Genomic DNA, 15,743 nt, shown 5'->3' with positions numbered 1-15,743 from the left:
CATCTTGATAGTCTAGCTTTTTATTGCTGTGTATTTACAACCCAGAAAAACAAATCTACATACAATGGATGAGTGGTTAGCACTGTTGCCTCACAGCAAGAAGGTTCCTGGTTTGAAACCCAGCAGGGGCCTTTCTGTGTGGAGTTTGCATGTTCTCCCTGTGATTGTGTGGGTTTTCTATCTATACCTGATTATACAGTGAAATAAAATTTTGTTTTTCTGATGTTTGTGATATAATGGTAATGCTATGCTGTGTGATTCTGTTAATTCTCCTCCCTAACAGCTGATTCAGGTAGATGTATGTTGTGGACTCTGCAGAACATTTAAATATTTACTACCACAGTAACAACAAAAATAATATTTTGCATGCATTTTATTCTGGTTTAATTCAAATTCATTACCATCAGATTCATCATGATAACATATGATCACACATTGATTTGAATCATGTGTTTGGTACAGCTGTGTTAGATGATGATACATATGATTCTAGTTTAAAATTGTCTACCAATTATAACATAGTCAGCTGTTGACTCCCCACAGTTAATCACTGCTTAGTTATTGGTTTGGGACGTGGCATCCCACAATGCCAATCGTCAGTGCAGCTTCGATATGATGTTGCTGGTCATCAAAGAAGACGTGGGGCTTGATCATCTCCAGTATGGGACCTTTCTCAGATCCCCCCAGACAGAAAGCCTCATCAATCTCAAGACCCCAGTAACGCAGAGTGTTTAAGGCTCTGAATCCAGGACTGCCACCTCCACGAGATGTCACCAGGTAGGTACGAATGGGGCACTTCTTGTCAAGCAGCTTTTTGTCATGCAGTTTCCTCTGCAGTTTCACTAAAACCTGCAGGAATCCTTTAAATGGCCCCTGAGGAAAGAAGGGAGGAGAGCAGCAATGATGTGACATGAAGGGAAATTATTTTGGTCCAACTTCATCTTTACATTCATGGTACAGGCACAAGGAGAACAAGACAACACTGAAAATAGCAGATGACGTTTATATCACTGTTCCATCAATATTACATCATTAGTACATCTATGAACACTAGATGTGTAGAAAAGTGTAATGAGTTGTAAAAGTGTGATAACATAGAGAAGCCACTGAGGACATAGTGTAGTTCATTGATGGTGGTTGAGGAAAACTGCACATTAAACGTATCAATGAACTATTTAGTTATTACATTTGACTATGACAAAATAAAACAATCAAATGTAACTAATCACTGGTCTTTGTGTTGCTGCATAACAAATTTAATTGAACACATGTTGGTCTCTGTCGCCCCCTAATGTGGGGAGGAAGAATAAGTCTGACCACTTTCAATTTAAATCCTGTTTTATTTTCTACTGGGAAAAGTTCACTGACTGGTCTCTATGTAAAGTGAAATCTATTAGCTTTTGCTTTTATTTGAAACTTTGAGATTAAGTGTAAGTGAGCTGTCATTACCTCTTTCATTGGGTCATTGACTTTTTCCCTCTCGTTTCTATAGAACGCTTCCAGTCCCTCAGAAGCGTAAACACGTTCAGACTCATTGGAGAAGAGGACAGCATCACCATCAAAGGCAATACGCAGCTCACTCTCAGACACTTCTGCCATTTCTCCTGGTGTCTTCATCACAGCAGCTGCTATTTCTGATACAGACACAAAGATTCAACACAGAGTTGTTGTCTGATGTACAGTTGTGGTTAATGTTATCTGTGTTATTGGGTAGTTCTCTATCAGCTCAGCAATATGTACCATACACCATAATACACAGTTTCTCTTATTTACACTTACTGTTGTTCAACGCTTCTGTAACCATTTCCTCTGATTCAGACAGATACAGATGGGTGTTGTTTTCCTTCAAATTATTTATCAGATCCTCTCCACTCATAATTTCAGTTAAGTTTTCCAGGTCTGCAAACATGAATGACAAGGTCACTGAGGACATGATGTACAAAAATGTTGTTTTAGCTGGTACCATTAAATGATTAAACCATTAAACCATTAAAATACAGATGAAAAAATTAATTTGGGTGTTTCAGTAACATACTGTGTTCTCTGATGGCATTGTTGAGTTCGTCTGACCTGTTGTCATCAATGAGTATGACCTTAAAGAGCTCCTGACTCTCAGGGTAATGCGCTCTAAGCTTAGCGTTCACTGCCTTCAGAGCCTGAGAAATGCAAATGAGTGCAAATGAGTGTTTCTGTGTTAACGCTCACACTCTTGGAATACATTCATTAACACTTCCTGCTAAATCACTACATGCTACTGGGTTTAAAAGTGTGTGTTTTTCCTCCACATTCACTGACCTTGACAAAGCTGAAGGCAGGGCCAGGGCTCATGTTCTGCTCAGTGAACACGAGTTTAGCTGATATTGCAATGATGACGGGGCTCCCTGGCTCAGGCTGGAGGATCAGAGGGAACAAATGTTTTAACAATAACTTGTAGTGACTTTTTCTGCACAGCATTAGTTTTTTTAAAAATAATGTTATTTCTTATGCATATATTAACCCCCCCACAAAAAATACCTGAACAGATCTAAAGAAATATATATATATATATATATATATATATATATATATATATATATATATATATAAGTTATAATTAGAGATAATAAAAATTATAGATGGTAAAAAAAAAAACTTACAGGCTGACGATTCATCTTCACTCTTCACCTCTCTGAACTTCACACCAAGTACCAGACTTTGTCTCTTTTATATCCTCTCCTTCCTTTTCATCTTGCTGATCCTGTTTCTCTTTCGCTCAGGTGTCCTGAAAAAATTGTCATAACAAAACTGATTCATCAACTCTTTAGTATTTCTGTCTTGTTTTTCCTTTGATGGTGTCATTTAAGTGTTGACTTGTTATCTCAGAAATGTTAAGTCAGGTAGCACCATAAATACATCTTTTATTATGTTTTTTATTGAATCCCTGGATCATTACAAAATGTGGCCAAATCAAACACATAAAACACAACAAAATACACAGTTTAGGTAAAATACTGATAATACTGTATATTCAGTACAGTAACTACAGTAGTGACAGTGTTTAACTTCTTGGTTTACATCTGAGTAGTTTTAAGTTTCTCGAAAACTCAGTAGAATCTATGGATTCACTGTAGGTGCAGCTGCAGGAAGCTACATCATGGAGGACAAAATGCAGGTTCAGGTGTTTATCTGCCATTTCTCTTTTGTACATTCATTTTATGTTTTGTCGTCTATTTTAGAAAGTTGCATGACATTTCTCTGTCTTTCTCTCAGGTCACTAAATGGAATTAATGTGTTGTGTGTGTGTGTGTGTGTGTGTGTGTTGGACCTGTTAAACCACCTACATTACAATGTATATTTAAGAGAGATGCTTAAATGTACAAACATACATGGGCAGGGTTATAGAGTCATTATATCACAGTGATGTGCTGTCAACATTAAGTCCAAACACAATAATAACTTCTCAGAAATTGAAACTGAAGAATAAAATTTATTTTCAATGCTCTTTCATATCAGCATATATTAAACTGAAGTTAACTATCATTGTAATGATGTCAGTTCAGATGTTTATCTGCCATTTCTCTTTTGTACATTCATTTTATGTTTTGTCGTCCATTTTAGGAAGTTTCATGACATTTCTGTCTTTCTCTCAGATCACTAAATGAAATTAATGTATTGTGTGTGTGTGTGTGTGTGTGTGTGTGTGTGTGTGTGTGTGTGTGTGTGTGTGTGTGTGTGTGTGTTGGACCTGTTAAACCACCTACATTACAATGTATATGACAATCAGCTGAGGTATGAGCTGATACATGACAATGTCTCCACCCAGTATTTAAGAGAGATGTTTAAATGTACAAACATACATGGGCAGGGCTATAGAGTCATTATATCACAATGATGTGCTGTCAACATTAAGTCCAAACACAATAATAACTTCTCAGAAATTGAAAAGGAAGAATAAAATTTATTTTCAATGCTCTTTCATATCAGCATATATTAAATTGAAGCTATCATTATTATATCTTCAATAACTATATGTTAAAAACATATACACAGTTGAGAAAGTGTTGTTTGAGAACTGTTGTTTCAGGAATACTACTTTGGTCAAACATGTAGTACAATTAATTAATATATTTGATTATTGAAAATAATAATCAGTCACAACATTAAATAATCCACTGCTCATTATGTGGTAGTTAATCAGAAGCTTGACTGATATATTTGATTTAACCTAATGAATAATGATTTAAACCTGTTTTATTTTTTCACAGGAAAGATTCGCTCACTGGCCTCTCTGTAAGTAAAACATCCATATTTTTGCAAACTATGTTTTTCTTAATTTATTTTCTCTATTGCTGTTTTTTAAACAATTAATGGAAACTCATTGTTTCCGGCTGCAGCCCAGACAAACAATGAAGACAGGAAACAAGTTTTTGTTTACAATCAGTTTTACTTCAATCTTAAAACAGAGAAGCTTGAGTCCATAACAGTCCACATTACTCAATTGTAATGTTATAAACATTTAGAATATATATATATATACGATTATAAACTCTGAGTAAGTGCACAGGTTGGTGTACTGTCTGGTCTCGCAGTCTTGAGTGACAGCTTTGTCTACCAGAAATTGGTGCTTAACTCCTCTGGTGTTCCTACCAATTGCTTTCTGGGCCATGAGGCTTCTCATTTTATCTATGTTGCAGGAGCTTCCATGTTGTGTAGAGGCAGGTTATTGGGTGGTAGTTGGATGAGACTGCTCCCTTCTTGGGGTCCTTCAGGATTAGGACAATTTGACCTTCACTTATTCATTCAGCGTGGATCACATCTATCAGCAGCTGGTTCACTTGTGCAGCCAGATGTTCATGGAGTGAAGCTAGCTTCATCAGCCAGTAGGTGTGGATCATGTCTGGGCCTGGTGCTATTCACTTCTTCATACTCTTTCTTTGATGTCTGTCACTGTGATGGTTACTGGATCTTGTTCATGGAGGTTGCTGTGTCTGTTCTTTGGTCCACCAGCCACTGAGCATTGTTGTTATTTGACGCTTCTTTCTCCCATATGTTCTTCCAGTATTGTTCAGGCTCTAGCCTTGGTGGGTCTGCTCTCCAGTTATTACAGTGAGAGAACACTTTGGAAGGCCCAATGGAAAACTTCTGGTTTATTGTATTTGCTTCCATTTCTCTGGTGTACCTCTCGAAGCACGTGGCCAGGGCTTTGAGTCTTCGTCTCCAAGGCCTCAGGTATGGACAGCCTGTTGAACATCTTAGGTAACCTGTTATTCACCCTGCCCCTTTTTCTGCAGACGGCCGAACAACACATACCCAGATTAAACTAGCTGTTGTCTTACAGTGTGACATATCGCTGGAAAGGGCGTTTCATTGGCTACAAGATACGTCAGTCATCATTGACAAACAATGCGACTGGCTGGTTCTACTGTCATTAGAAGTTGTCCTATCCCCCTGACTGGAATTTGCTCTCAGCGTTGATTCCTATTGGTTTTATGGTTAGTTACGCTGTAAAACATAACAAGCACGGTTTGATTGAGGTCTGATGTGATTCACAGAAGCTTACTATGTCAATCTTTATTGAATAAAAGTGTCATGAGTCCCTCTGGGGACTTCCTGCCTGAGGACCTTTATTGTGTTAAGACTTCCTTTTCCCTGTGTTCTAGTCCCTGGCAGCTTTGTTAGTTATCTGTGTTTATTAGTTTCACCTGTGTTTGATTACCTGTTGTGTTTTCCCCTATTTATACCTCCCCTCTTCCTTTGTTCTGAGCTGAAGCGTTAGTTGTAGTTAGTTGTTGTGAATTGAGTCCATGAAGTTTTGAGCGTTTCTTTGTTACCGTCTCACCCAGTTTTTGAGTTTGTGTTTTTGTGCCCTGGAGTTCCCAGGAGGAAATAAATCCTCGGTAACCTGCATTTGGGTCCTACCTTCTCTCCCGCACCTCCACACACACACCGACACTTGACAAAAAGGCGAAATGAACCGTAAAACTCTCCGGATTAAAACTTTTCATGAGGAGGACGATGGTTTTATGGATTTACTCAGGGATAATACGTCTTTTGGACTAAAACATGGATGCACTATGTTCCCTGGATTCTAACGAAAAAAACGACATGCAAGAATTGATGTTTCAGTACATGTAGGAAGTAACACGACAGAAAAGGTAAGAACTGGCGTTTTTCCAGTATTTGTACTGTTGTTAAACAGGCCTGGGACCAGGGTAGGAGTTTTTAGTTTCAGAAATACTCAATAGCTTGGAAACTCAATAAACTATATTCACTCACTGTAGGTGCAGTTGCTGCAATCTACATCATGCAGGACAAAATGCAGATTCAGGTGTTTAACAGCTGTTTCTCTTTTGCACATTCATTTTATGCTTTGTCACCTATTCAGGAAGTTGCATGTTGTTTCTTTGTGTTTCTCTCAGGTCGCTAACTGGAATTAATGTATTGTGTGTGTGGACCTGTTAAACCACCTGCACCACAATGTATATGACAATCAGCTGAGGTATGAGCTGATACATAGCAACGTCTCCACCCAGTATTTAAGAGATGTTTAAATGTACAAACATACATGGGCAGGGTTATAGAGTCATTATATCACAGTGATCTGCTGCACCTCAACATGAGGTGTCATCAGAATAATAACTTCTCAGAAACTGAAAGTTAATGACATTTATTTTTAGTGCTCTTTCAAAACAGCATCGATTCATCTGGACGAATTTTAACACCATTATATCTTGTAATTCTATATGTTAGAAACATATACAGAGTTGTAAAAGACATTTCCACCAGCTACATGCAGCCACATCATGCAGGACATTTTTAAATTACTCATTACAATGCAGATTGAGACATACAAATGCAGTTTCACTTTTTTCCTTTTGTTATATGCTGCTTATTCTCCTCCCTAACAGCAGATTCAGGTAGATGTATGTTATGGACTCTATGCAACATTTAAATATTTACTACCACAGTAACAACAAAAAATATAAATATATGTGGATTTTTTTTATCAAATTTTCTACCAATTATAACATAGTCAGCTGTTGACTCCCCACAGTTAATCACTGCTTAGTTATTGGTTTGGGACGTGGCATCCCACAATGCCAATCATCAGTGCAGCTTCGATATGACGTTGATGGTCATCGAAGAAGACGTGGGGCTTGATCATCTCCAGCATGGGACCTTTCTCAGATCCCCCCAGACAGAAAGCCTCATCAACCTCAAGACCCCAGTCATGCAGAGTGTTTAAGGCTCTGAATCCAGGACTGCCACCTCCACGAGATGTCACCATGTAGGTACGAATGGGGCAGTTGTCAAGCAGCTCTTTGTCATGCAGTTTCCTCTGCAGTTTCACTAAAACCTCCAGGAAACCTTTAAATGGCCCCTGAGGAAAGAAGGGAGGAGAGCAGCAATGATGTGACATGAAGGGAAATTATTTTGGTCCAACTTCAACATTAAATATATCAATGAACTATTTAGTTCTTACATTTGACTATGGCAGAAATAATCATGCAGTCAGAATTATCATCAAATCACTGGTCTTCATGTTATTTTGAGTCAGTTAATCAGCTGCTTGACAAATGTTCTGTCGCCCCCTAGTGGAGAGAGGAAATTTAGTTTTGTTTTTGTTTTTTGTTTGGGAAAAGTTCACTCATTAGTCTCTGTGTAAAGTGAAATAACTCTTGCTTTTATTTGAATATTCTATTTAGAGTAAGTGTAAATGAGCTGTCCATATCTCTGCCATTGGCCTATTGACATTTTTTCTCTCATTTTCCAACAACCCTTGCAGTCCCCCCACGCTCAAACTCAATGAAGAAGAGGACAGCATCACCATCAAAGGCAGCACACGGCTCACTCTGTCTGGTTCCTTCACCACAGCAGCTGATGACACAATGACACAATGATTCAACACAGAGTTGTTGCCTGATGTACATCAATCCATCATCTACCCACCTATTCCTCTTTAGGGTCACAGGGATCTGCTGGAGCCTATCCCAGCTCTCTTTGGGTGAAAGGCAGGGGTACACCCTGGACAGGTCACCAGTCCATCACAGGGCCACATAGAGACAAACAACCTCACACACTCACACTCACTCCTATGGGCAATTTAGAGTCACCAATCAACCTGACATACATGTTTTTGGACTGTGGGAGGAAACCAGAGTACCTGGAGAAAACCCACACAACCACAGGAAGAACATGCAAACTCCACATAGAAAGACCCCTGACCGGTTTCAAACCATAAACCTTCTTGCTGTGAGGCAAAGGTGCTAACCGCTAAGCCACCATGCTGCCCTAACTTACAATCCTTAATGGGTAAATGCTTTGTTTGCTTAATTTCTTACTTAGAAGAGGAGTCCAATGTGCCAGCCCAAATTTGGTCATAAAAACGTGAATTAAATATAGTACAATTCAGTTAATGCATTTATTTATTGAAAAAAAGAATCAACAGCCACAACATTAAATAATTCACTGCTCATTATGTGTTACATCCATATTTTTGCAAACTATGTTTTTCTTAATTTACTTTCTCTATTGCTGTTTTTTTTAAACTATTGATGGAAACTCAAAGTGTTTCCGGCTGTAGCCCAGACAAACAATGAAGACAGGAAACAAGTTTTTGTTTACAGTCAGTTTTACCTCAATCTTAAAACAAAAAAGCTTGAGTCCATAACACCAATAACAACACACCTAAATGACATAATAAGACCAACAGGAAGACAACAACCAGGGAGACAAGGAACTTTGGGCACTTAGCATCATGTAGCAGAAATTAAAACTGCTCATGATGGATGTCAGTAAGAGCTAAATATGTTAAAACATATCCTCATTTTCTTTAATGTCAAAAAATAAATATTAAATTATTTTACCATTATTCTCAATGTGCAACCTTAAAATACATTCATATACATTGACCAAATAATCACATGCACAACATACACACCATAACATGCAAAATTGACAGAAAAGAAATCCATAGAACAATGCGAAGGCACCAGTTTTAATAACATGTAAACACACAGATAAGCAGTAAAGTGATAAAATTACATCCAAAATGGAGATTCTGCATAAAGTGACTGATTGCACATCATCAGTGCAGCACAGGTCAGCACAGGTCAGCACAGGTCAGCACAGGTCAGCACATCCAGGCTGCGTTCAGACTCTGTTATCAGAAATCGTCTCAAGAAGCCACCTGATGCATCCTAACTAACCTTACGGTTATAAATTAATATTACTTAGAATTGGCAGATTTTTTAAATATTTCTAATATTTGTTTTTTTAATTTTAGATATATATTATTTATTCATTTTGGTCTTTGATGAATGTGAGTAAAAATATATACCATAGAGATTTAAAGTACTGCAGGAGGTTGCTGTTTTATGAGGTAATTTTCTTCAAATGAATATTTTTACACACAAATACTACTTTGCAGTACCACATTCTAATTATCCAATTTTTAGGAAGGATTTCTAGGTTGTAACTAATGACTTGAAAATTAAAATTGACTTCATATATTAGAATTAATTAAAGAGTAATCACTTGACTGCTGCTTATGCTCTTTTACAGCAGGTATAAATGTTGCTAAGGCCATTAATAAGTGGTTAATAACTGGATCTTGACCTGGATCCTTTGCAGCCCTTTTTCATAAATTCATAGAGGTCAAATATTTTTCTACTTACTGGCCAGGAACTGATCTATAAAGCTTTAGTTAATTAATTACTTATTATTTATAAAGACATTAGTTTTGACTATAAATGAAACTTGTGTGAAAGGATATTGTCACTGACTAACAGTCTGAATGTCCTTCATCCAACCATTTATACCCTTTAGTCCAATTCAGGATCACAGTGGGCTGGAGCCAACCTCTGCATGGGCTATTACTAGTAATATTTGATCACCTGGCTTTAATTACGTTTTCAACCCATTTTTAAAACCTTTTGTTATATAGTTTTAAATGCATACTACATTTCCCAGTAGCAACAGTCTCCTGTGTTGCCGTGATGTCCCAGCTACTTGGGTGCTGAAGAAATCTCTTTGTCCTTTATTCCTTTCTTGGGGACTCTCTGAGCTATCCCATAGGGAACATGACACGCCACTGTCCCCATTTCCGCTGCTCCCTCCACATGAAACATCTGGTCATCAAAAAAAATGTGTGGCCTGATCTTCTCCAGCATGGGGCCCTTGGGTGCCCCCGCCAGAAAGAGAGCCTCATCTATCTCTAAACCCCATGAGTGCAGAGTTTTTAGGGCTCTGTACTGTACTTAATTCAATTGTACATAATTTCCAAGCATCTTGCAAACTAAAAGATTACCCCAAATTTAGACTCTACCCTCCCATCCCCCGCCCACATCTTCTTATTGTCATGATCCGCAGTCTGGACTTCCTGTTTGCTTTTACTTTGGTGGATCATGACGGGAACTGGTTTGGTTATTTTCTGTTCCCAGGATTAGTGATTGTTTTCACCTGCGCCTTGTTTTTCCCCAGGGCTTCTTATACTCCTGTTTGTGCCCCTGGCAGTCGCCAGGTTGTCTGTTGCTTCCTGCTTCTGTAGAGTGTAGACGCACTTCTGCTTGCTCCTGCTTCTGCCAGTTTTACTTTGCTTTTATTCCTTTTTACTTCATGCATTCTTACCCAATGATTTTATAATACACTTTTTAACATTATTTTACCCCTTTTTTACCGCATTTGGAATTTTAGTGAGGATTGTATTTTTACTTTTATTTTTGATCAACCTCCGATGACCATGCCTCCCTTCCCTGAGGACGATCACAGCAAACTCCTACAGAAAATCACTATGCTGGAAACTAAAGTGCAAAGGTTAGAGATGTACGTGGAGATAAATGGACTATCTGGGAAAGAGGACACTACTCTACCACTCTACCATAGTAGCAGACAAGAGCATGCTAGTATACAGATAACTAGCACTAACAAGACCGAGCAACAGGAGGGTTGTGTCCGGGTAAATAAAACTACTGGTATCAGTCCTCCCTGGAACGCTCTCGGAGCAAAGCCAAAGACTAAATCAGGACAAGCAACAGGCAGAACTCAGCGCCCAGAAATCTGTGATGCGACAGGCTGGCCAGCGTTACCATCCTCCTCAACTCCTGTGCAGAGGAAAGCACAGCCATGGATAACAGCTAAAGGGAAAAGGAGCAACAAAACTCCTAAGAAACTAACTGTACAGCTACAAAATAGATTCGCTCCACTACTGCAGGACCCTGGATCTTCATCTGATCACTTGGACAATCCTCCACATCCACAGAGAGGGGTAAGGTCTGAAAACTCAACAGAAGACAGAAAACTATGAGGAAAGCTAACAGGGCCTCAGACTCTGATTGTGGGCGACTTGGCCATAAAAGATGTGAGACGGATGTGCAGTAACAACACAAAAGTGCTGTATTTCCCAAAAGATATGGTCTCTGACACTACTGACAAAATCCTGAGCATCGTTGCAGAAAACCCAACTGTGAAAAACCTCGTACTACACACAGGGGCAAATGATATTGTGAAGCAGCAGTCCGAAATCCTCAAAAAGGACTTTAATAATCTGCTAAACACAGTAAGGTCGCTAAATGCAGAAGTTTTTGTCAGTGGACCTCTACCACCAGTCAGAGGAGGAACTGAGAGATTCAGCAGGTTACTAGCACTGAACACATGGCTTTCAACTGCATGTGATGTCCACTCAGTACATTTTATTGATAATTTTAACCATTTCTGGGATCGCAGGCATCTTTTTAAGGGAGACGGATTGTCTCTAAATAAATCAGGAGTAAAAGCTTTCACCTCCAACCTATTTTTCTTCCTGCGCCACAACCTTCCCTCTGCCAAGGACAAGATACGACGGGAATCTTCCAAGGACAAGATACGGGAATCTAAACAAAATGAAGAAACATCAAAACATCCAAAGCCAACACTCCCCCCCCGAATGCTCTAACATGGAGAGAACTCAGAGCAAAGATGAGGAGGCCACACCCCCTCCACTAGCAGACACTGCCTGTGAGGATTCACTTCCCACAACCCCGCAAACGCTACCTAGTTCACCATCTTCCCGGGGCATCCCATTCCCCATCACCAAGAACCTCGCCAACCTGATGAAGCACATCACTACTGGGCCCAAACTGACCTCCTCCCCCAGTGTCATTTTCACCCCCAGAAGCCCCTCAAAGCGGCATGCCCCACCAATTCCTCAGCAAGCTCTGCTGCAATCACAATTGCAGCATCCACCAACCCCTCCTCCACGCCGTCACCATAATCATTCTTTGTCTTTGTTTTTAACACACTAAATTTAGCTCTTTTAAATGTCAGGTCTTTGGTAGGCAAATCATTTTTAATCAATGATTTTATTATTAAGCACAAGCTTGATTTTATGTTTTTAACCGAAACATGGTTAGGACAAGATAATAATGCTGCAGTTCTTATTGAATCAACCCCTCCAAATTTCAGTTTCATGAGTGAAACAAGAATACACAAGAAAGGAGGTGGAGTTGCTATTTTATTTAGTGATAGCCTCAAATGCAAAAGCATATCATATGGAAAGTTTGACTCCTTTGAATATGTTGCTCTTCATACCAAATCCTCCTGTCGAGCAATATTTGTAACTATTTATAGACCCCCAAAGTACAATGCACATTTTTTTGACAAGTTTGCTAAATTACTATCTATTGTATGCATTGATTTTGATTGTATTGTTTTAGTGGGTGACTTTGACATTCATGTTGATAATCTCAATGATGCAAGTGCAAAAGAGCTCTTGAATATCCTGGACAACTGGGCTTTCTCAGCATGTAACATATCCAACACACATCAAGGGACACACACTGGATCTAATAATCTCTAAATGTCTTAATATTTCTGAGGTGGTGGTGACCAATGTTGCTCTTTCTGATCATTACTGTTTTTTTTAAAACAACCACCCCTGCTGTTTTGAACACAGGTGAAATAGAGGTAGTCCAAAAGCTGAATATTAATGAGAAGAGCTGTGCATTATTTATTCAGGTTTTTGCACCATCACCAACCATGCCATCAGCCCCTGTTGATGATCTTGTAGGAAGTTTCAGTTCCAAAGTTATGACTGTTATTGATTCCATTGCCCCAATTAGGACCAAGGTATTGTCAGCAAGAAAAAAGTCGAAGTCACCTTGGAGAAAAGCCACAGTGGTTAAAATTCTGAAAAGAATATGCAGACAAGCAGAACGCAAGTGGCAAAAAACCAAATTCCAGGTATATTTCGACTTGTACAAAGAGAGTCTTCACAACTATAACCAAAAACTAAAAAAATGCAAGGCAATCATTTTTCTCAGAGGTTATCAATAGAAACAGCAATAATGCCCGCACATTGTTTTCTGTTGTAGACAGACTCACAAACCCAGCACCCTCTCTTCCTTCTGAACTGCTGTCCAAAAAGTCATGCAATGATTTTGCAGCCTTTTTCACAGACAAAATATCAAAGATAAGACAAACTATCTCTAGCTGCAGTCCTAGGAACATGACAATATCACCTGTGCCTCCTTGTTCTCCAGTGAATCTAGAACATTTTGATCTCCTTGATCACAGAGCACTGGCAGAAACGTTTCTACAATTAAAATCTACATCATGCTGCCTTGATATTTTACCAACAAATCTTTTTAAAAATGTTTTTAACAGCTTAGCTCCAGATGTATTGCAGATTGTCAATAGTTCTCTTCAGTCAGGGCAGTTTCCCCAGGCCTTAAAAACTGCTGTTATAAAACCTTTTCTTAAAAAGCCTAATCTAGATGCTTCAGCAGTAAGTAACTACAGGCCAATATCAAATCTTCCATTTCTGGGAAAAATAATTGAAAAAGTTGCTTCTCAACAAATTCACAGATTTATGGTGCAAAACAATCTTTTAATGCACTTCAGTCTGGATTTCGCGCACGTGCACTTATTAAAATTTTAAATGATTTACATTTAAATAATGATGAATCCAAAACCTCTGTTTTAGTACTACTGGATCTCAGTGCTGCATTTGACACAGTTGATCATGATGTGCTGCTTGATAGACTAGAAGCGTGGGTGGGAGTTACTGGCTCAGTGTTAAATTGGCTAAAATCTTACTTACAAGATAGAGACTATTTTGTCCCACTTGGTAACTATGAGTCTGAGCGAACAAAAATGAAATGTGGGGTTCCTCAGGGGTCTATTCTTGGTCCTCTCTTATTCAATATCTACATGCTGCCCCTTGCTCAGATTATGGAATACTACAACATTGACTACCATACCTATGCAAATGACACCCAACTTTATATATCAGTATCATCTCATGATTATAGTCCTCTAATTTCATTATGTGAGTGTATTAATCAAGTCAAAGAATGGATACGCCAGAATTTTCTCCAGCTCAATACAGACAAGACAGAAGTGATTGTTTTTGGCCCCAAAAATGAAAGGTCAAAGGTCATTGCTCACCTTGACTCCATGTCATTGAAAGCTACAAATCAAGCCAGAAACCTTGGTGTAATCATTGACTCAGACCTGAATTTTAACAACCACATAAAATTCATCACTAAATCTTCCTATTACCCCCTGAAAAACATTGCCAGAATAAAAGGTTTTCTGTCTAAACAAGATGCAGAAAAACTTGTTCACGCATTTATTTTCAGTAGGTTAGATTATTGTAATGGTCTGTTCACAGGTCTTAGCAAAAAGTCAATCAGGCAGCTGCAGCTAATCCAGAATGCTGCTGCCAGAGTCCTTACAAACACCAAGAAACTGGACCATATCACACCAGTTCTCAGATCACTACACTGGCTTCCTGTTAGTCAAAGGATAGATTTTAAAATCTTATTGCTAGTTTATAAAGTACTAAATGGTTGTGGACCAAAATATATCCAAGATATATTGGTTCCCTATGAGGTTTCCAGACCCCTCAGGTCATCTGGGACAGGTCACAGGTCTACTTGTGTTCCCAGAACCAGAACCAAACAAAGTGAAGCAGCATTCAGTCACTATGCTCCTCACTTGTGGAACAAACTTCCTGAACACCTGAAGTCTGCTCAAACTGTCAGCTCATTCAAATCAGGACTGAAAACTCTGTTGTTTACTGCTGCCTTTGAATAATTGTTCACCCTTGCTTTCTTAATGTGCTTTTATGTTTTATTTTAATTTACTTTACTTGATTTAAATTTATTTTATGTTAAATGTCTTTATTTTTAAATGCTCTTTTCAATGCTTTTAATGTAATTATATGCCTTGTAAAGCACTTTGAATTGCGTAGTGTATGAAAGGTGCTATACAAATAAATTTGCCTTTGCCTTTGCCTTTGTTGACCAACCTCCCCAGTACCTACGGTTCTTCCTTACCCAGCGCACATCCAGAATGAACTATTGTCTCCCTAGTCGTCGATTGACCACGACTAGGATTTTCATTTGCCGCCATCTACTCACAGACACTAAAGGAGACCAGGGAAGTACTTTTGTTGTGCCTTGGTGTTCTCCTGCTTACCGACACCGACTGGTAGCTTGTTTTCCACTGAGCAGAGGTGCTCAGTGCCTTTTCGTCCCGGCTGAAGTGCATTGCAATGACGAGGTGAACAACGGAGATCCCGTTCGCAGGAGTTGTGTGGTTTCACTTCTGCATGTTGCCGGATGTTTGTTCACTCATGTCTGACCTAGCTCTTCGTGGACATCTACTGGTCATTGTATGGTAACTGTCTGTGTGAAATAAAGCCCCTTTCCCTTCAGTCCTGTGGTTTCGTTTGTGGATGAAGTTTCCTCCGTTACTATGAATGTTTACCTGGAGAATAAGAC

General features: G+C 38.9%; 2 protein-coding genes across 2 annotated transcripts; both read right to left on the bottom strand.

Moving 5' to 3' along the window:
- Nucleotides 1–355: 355 nt before the first annotated feature.
- Nucleotides 356–2,651, bottom strand: LOC113129766 (cytosolic 5'-nucleotidase 1A-like). Its single transcript, XM_026305841.1, has 6 exons — nucleotides 2,637–2,651; nucleotides 2,296–2,391; nucleotides 2,036–2,156; nucleotides 1,780–1,899; nucleotides 1,450–1,634; nucleotides 356–873 (listed from the first exon to the last, which is right to left on the bottom strand). Exons 1-6 carry the CDS (start codon nucleotides 2,649–2,651, stop codon nucleotides 559–561), a joined length of 852 nt encoding a protein of 283 aa, XP_026161626.1. The 3' UTR covers nucleotides 356–558.
- Nucleotides 2,652–6,636: 3,985 nt separating this feature from the next.
- On the bottom strand, nucleotides 6,637–15,656 carry LOC113132064 (cytosolic 5'-nucleotidase 1A-like). Its single transcript, XM_026309875.1, has 2 exons — nucleotides 15,439–15,656; nucleotides 6,637–7,360 (listed from the first exon to the last, which is right to left on the bottom strand). The coding sequence occupies exons 1-2, from the start codon at nucleotides 15,508–15,510 to the stop codon at nucleotides 7,049–7,051; spliced, it is 384 nt and encodes a 127-aa protein (XP_026165660.1). The 5' UTR covers nucleotides 15,511–15,656; the 3' UTR covers nucleotides 6,637–7,048.
- Nucleotides 15,657–15,743: the final 87 nt, after the last annotated feature.

This window comes from Mastacembelus armatus, chromosome 22 (assembly GCF_900324485.2).
Source record: "Mastacembelus armatus chromosome 22, fMasArm1.2, whole genome shotgun sequence".
NCBI classification, from domain to species: domain Eukaryota; kingdom Metazoa; phylum Chordata; class Actinopteri; order Synbranchiformes; family Mastacembelidae; genus Mastacembelus; species Mastacembelus armatus.
The sequence above is the reverse complement of the archived record's forward strand: the minus strand, read 5'-3'. Positions and strand labels throughout refer to the sequence as shown.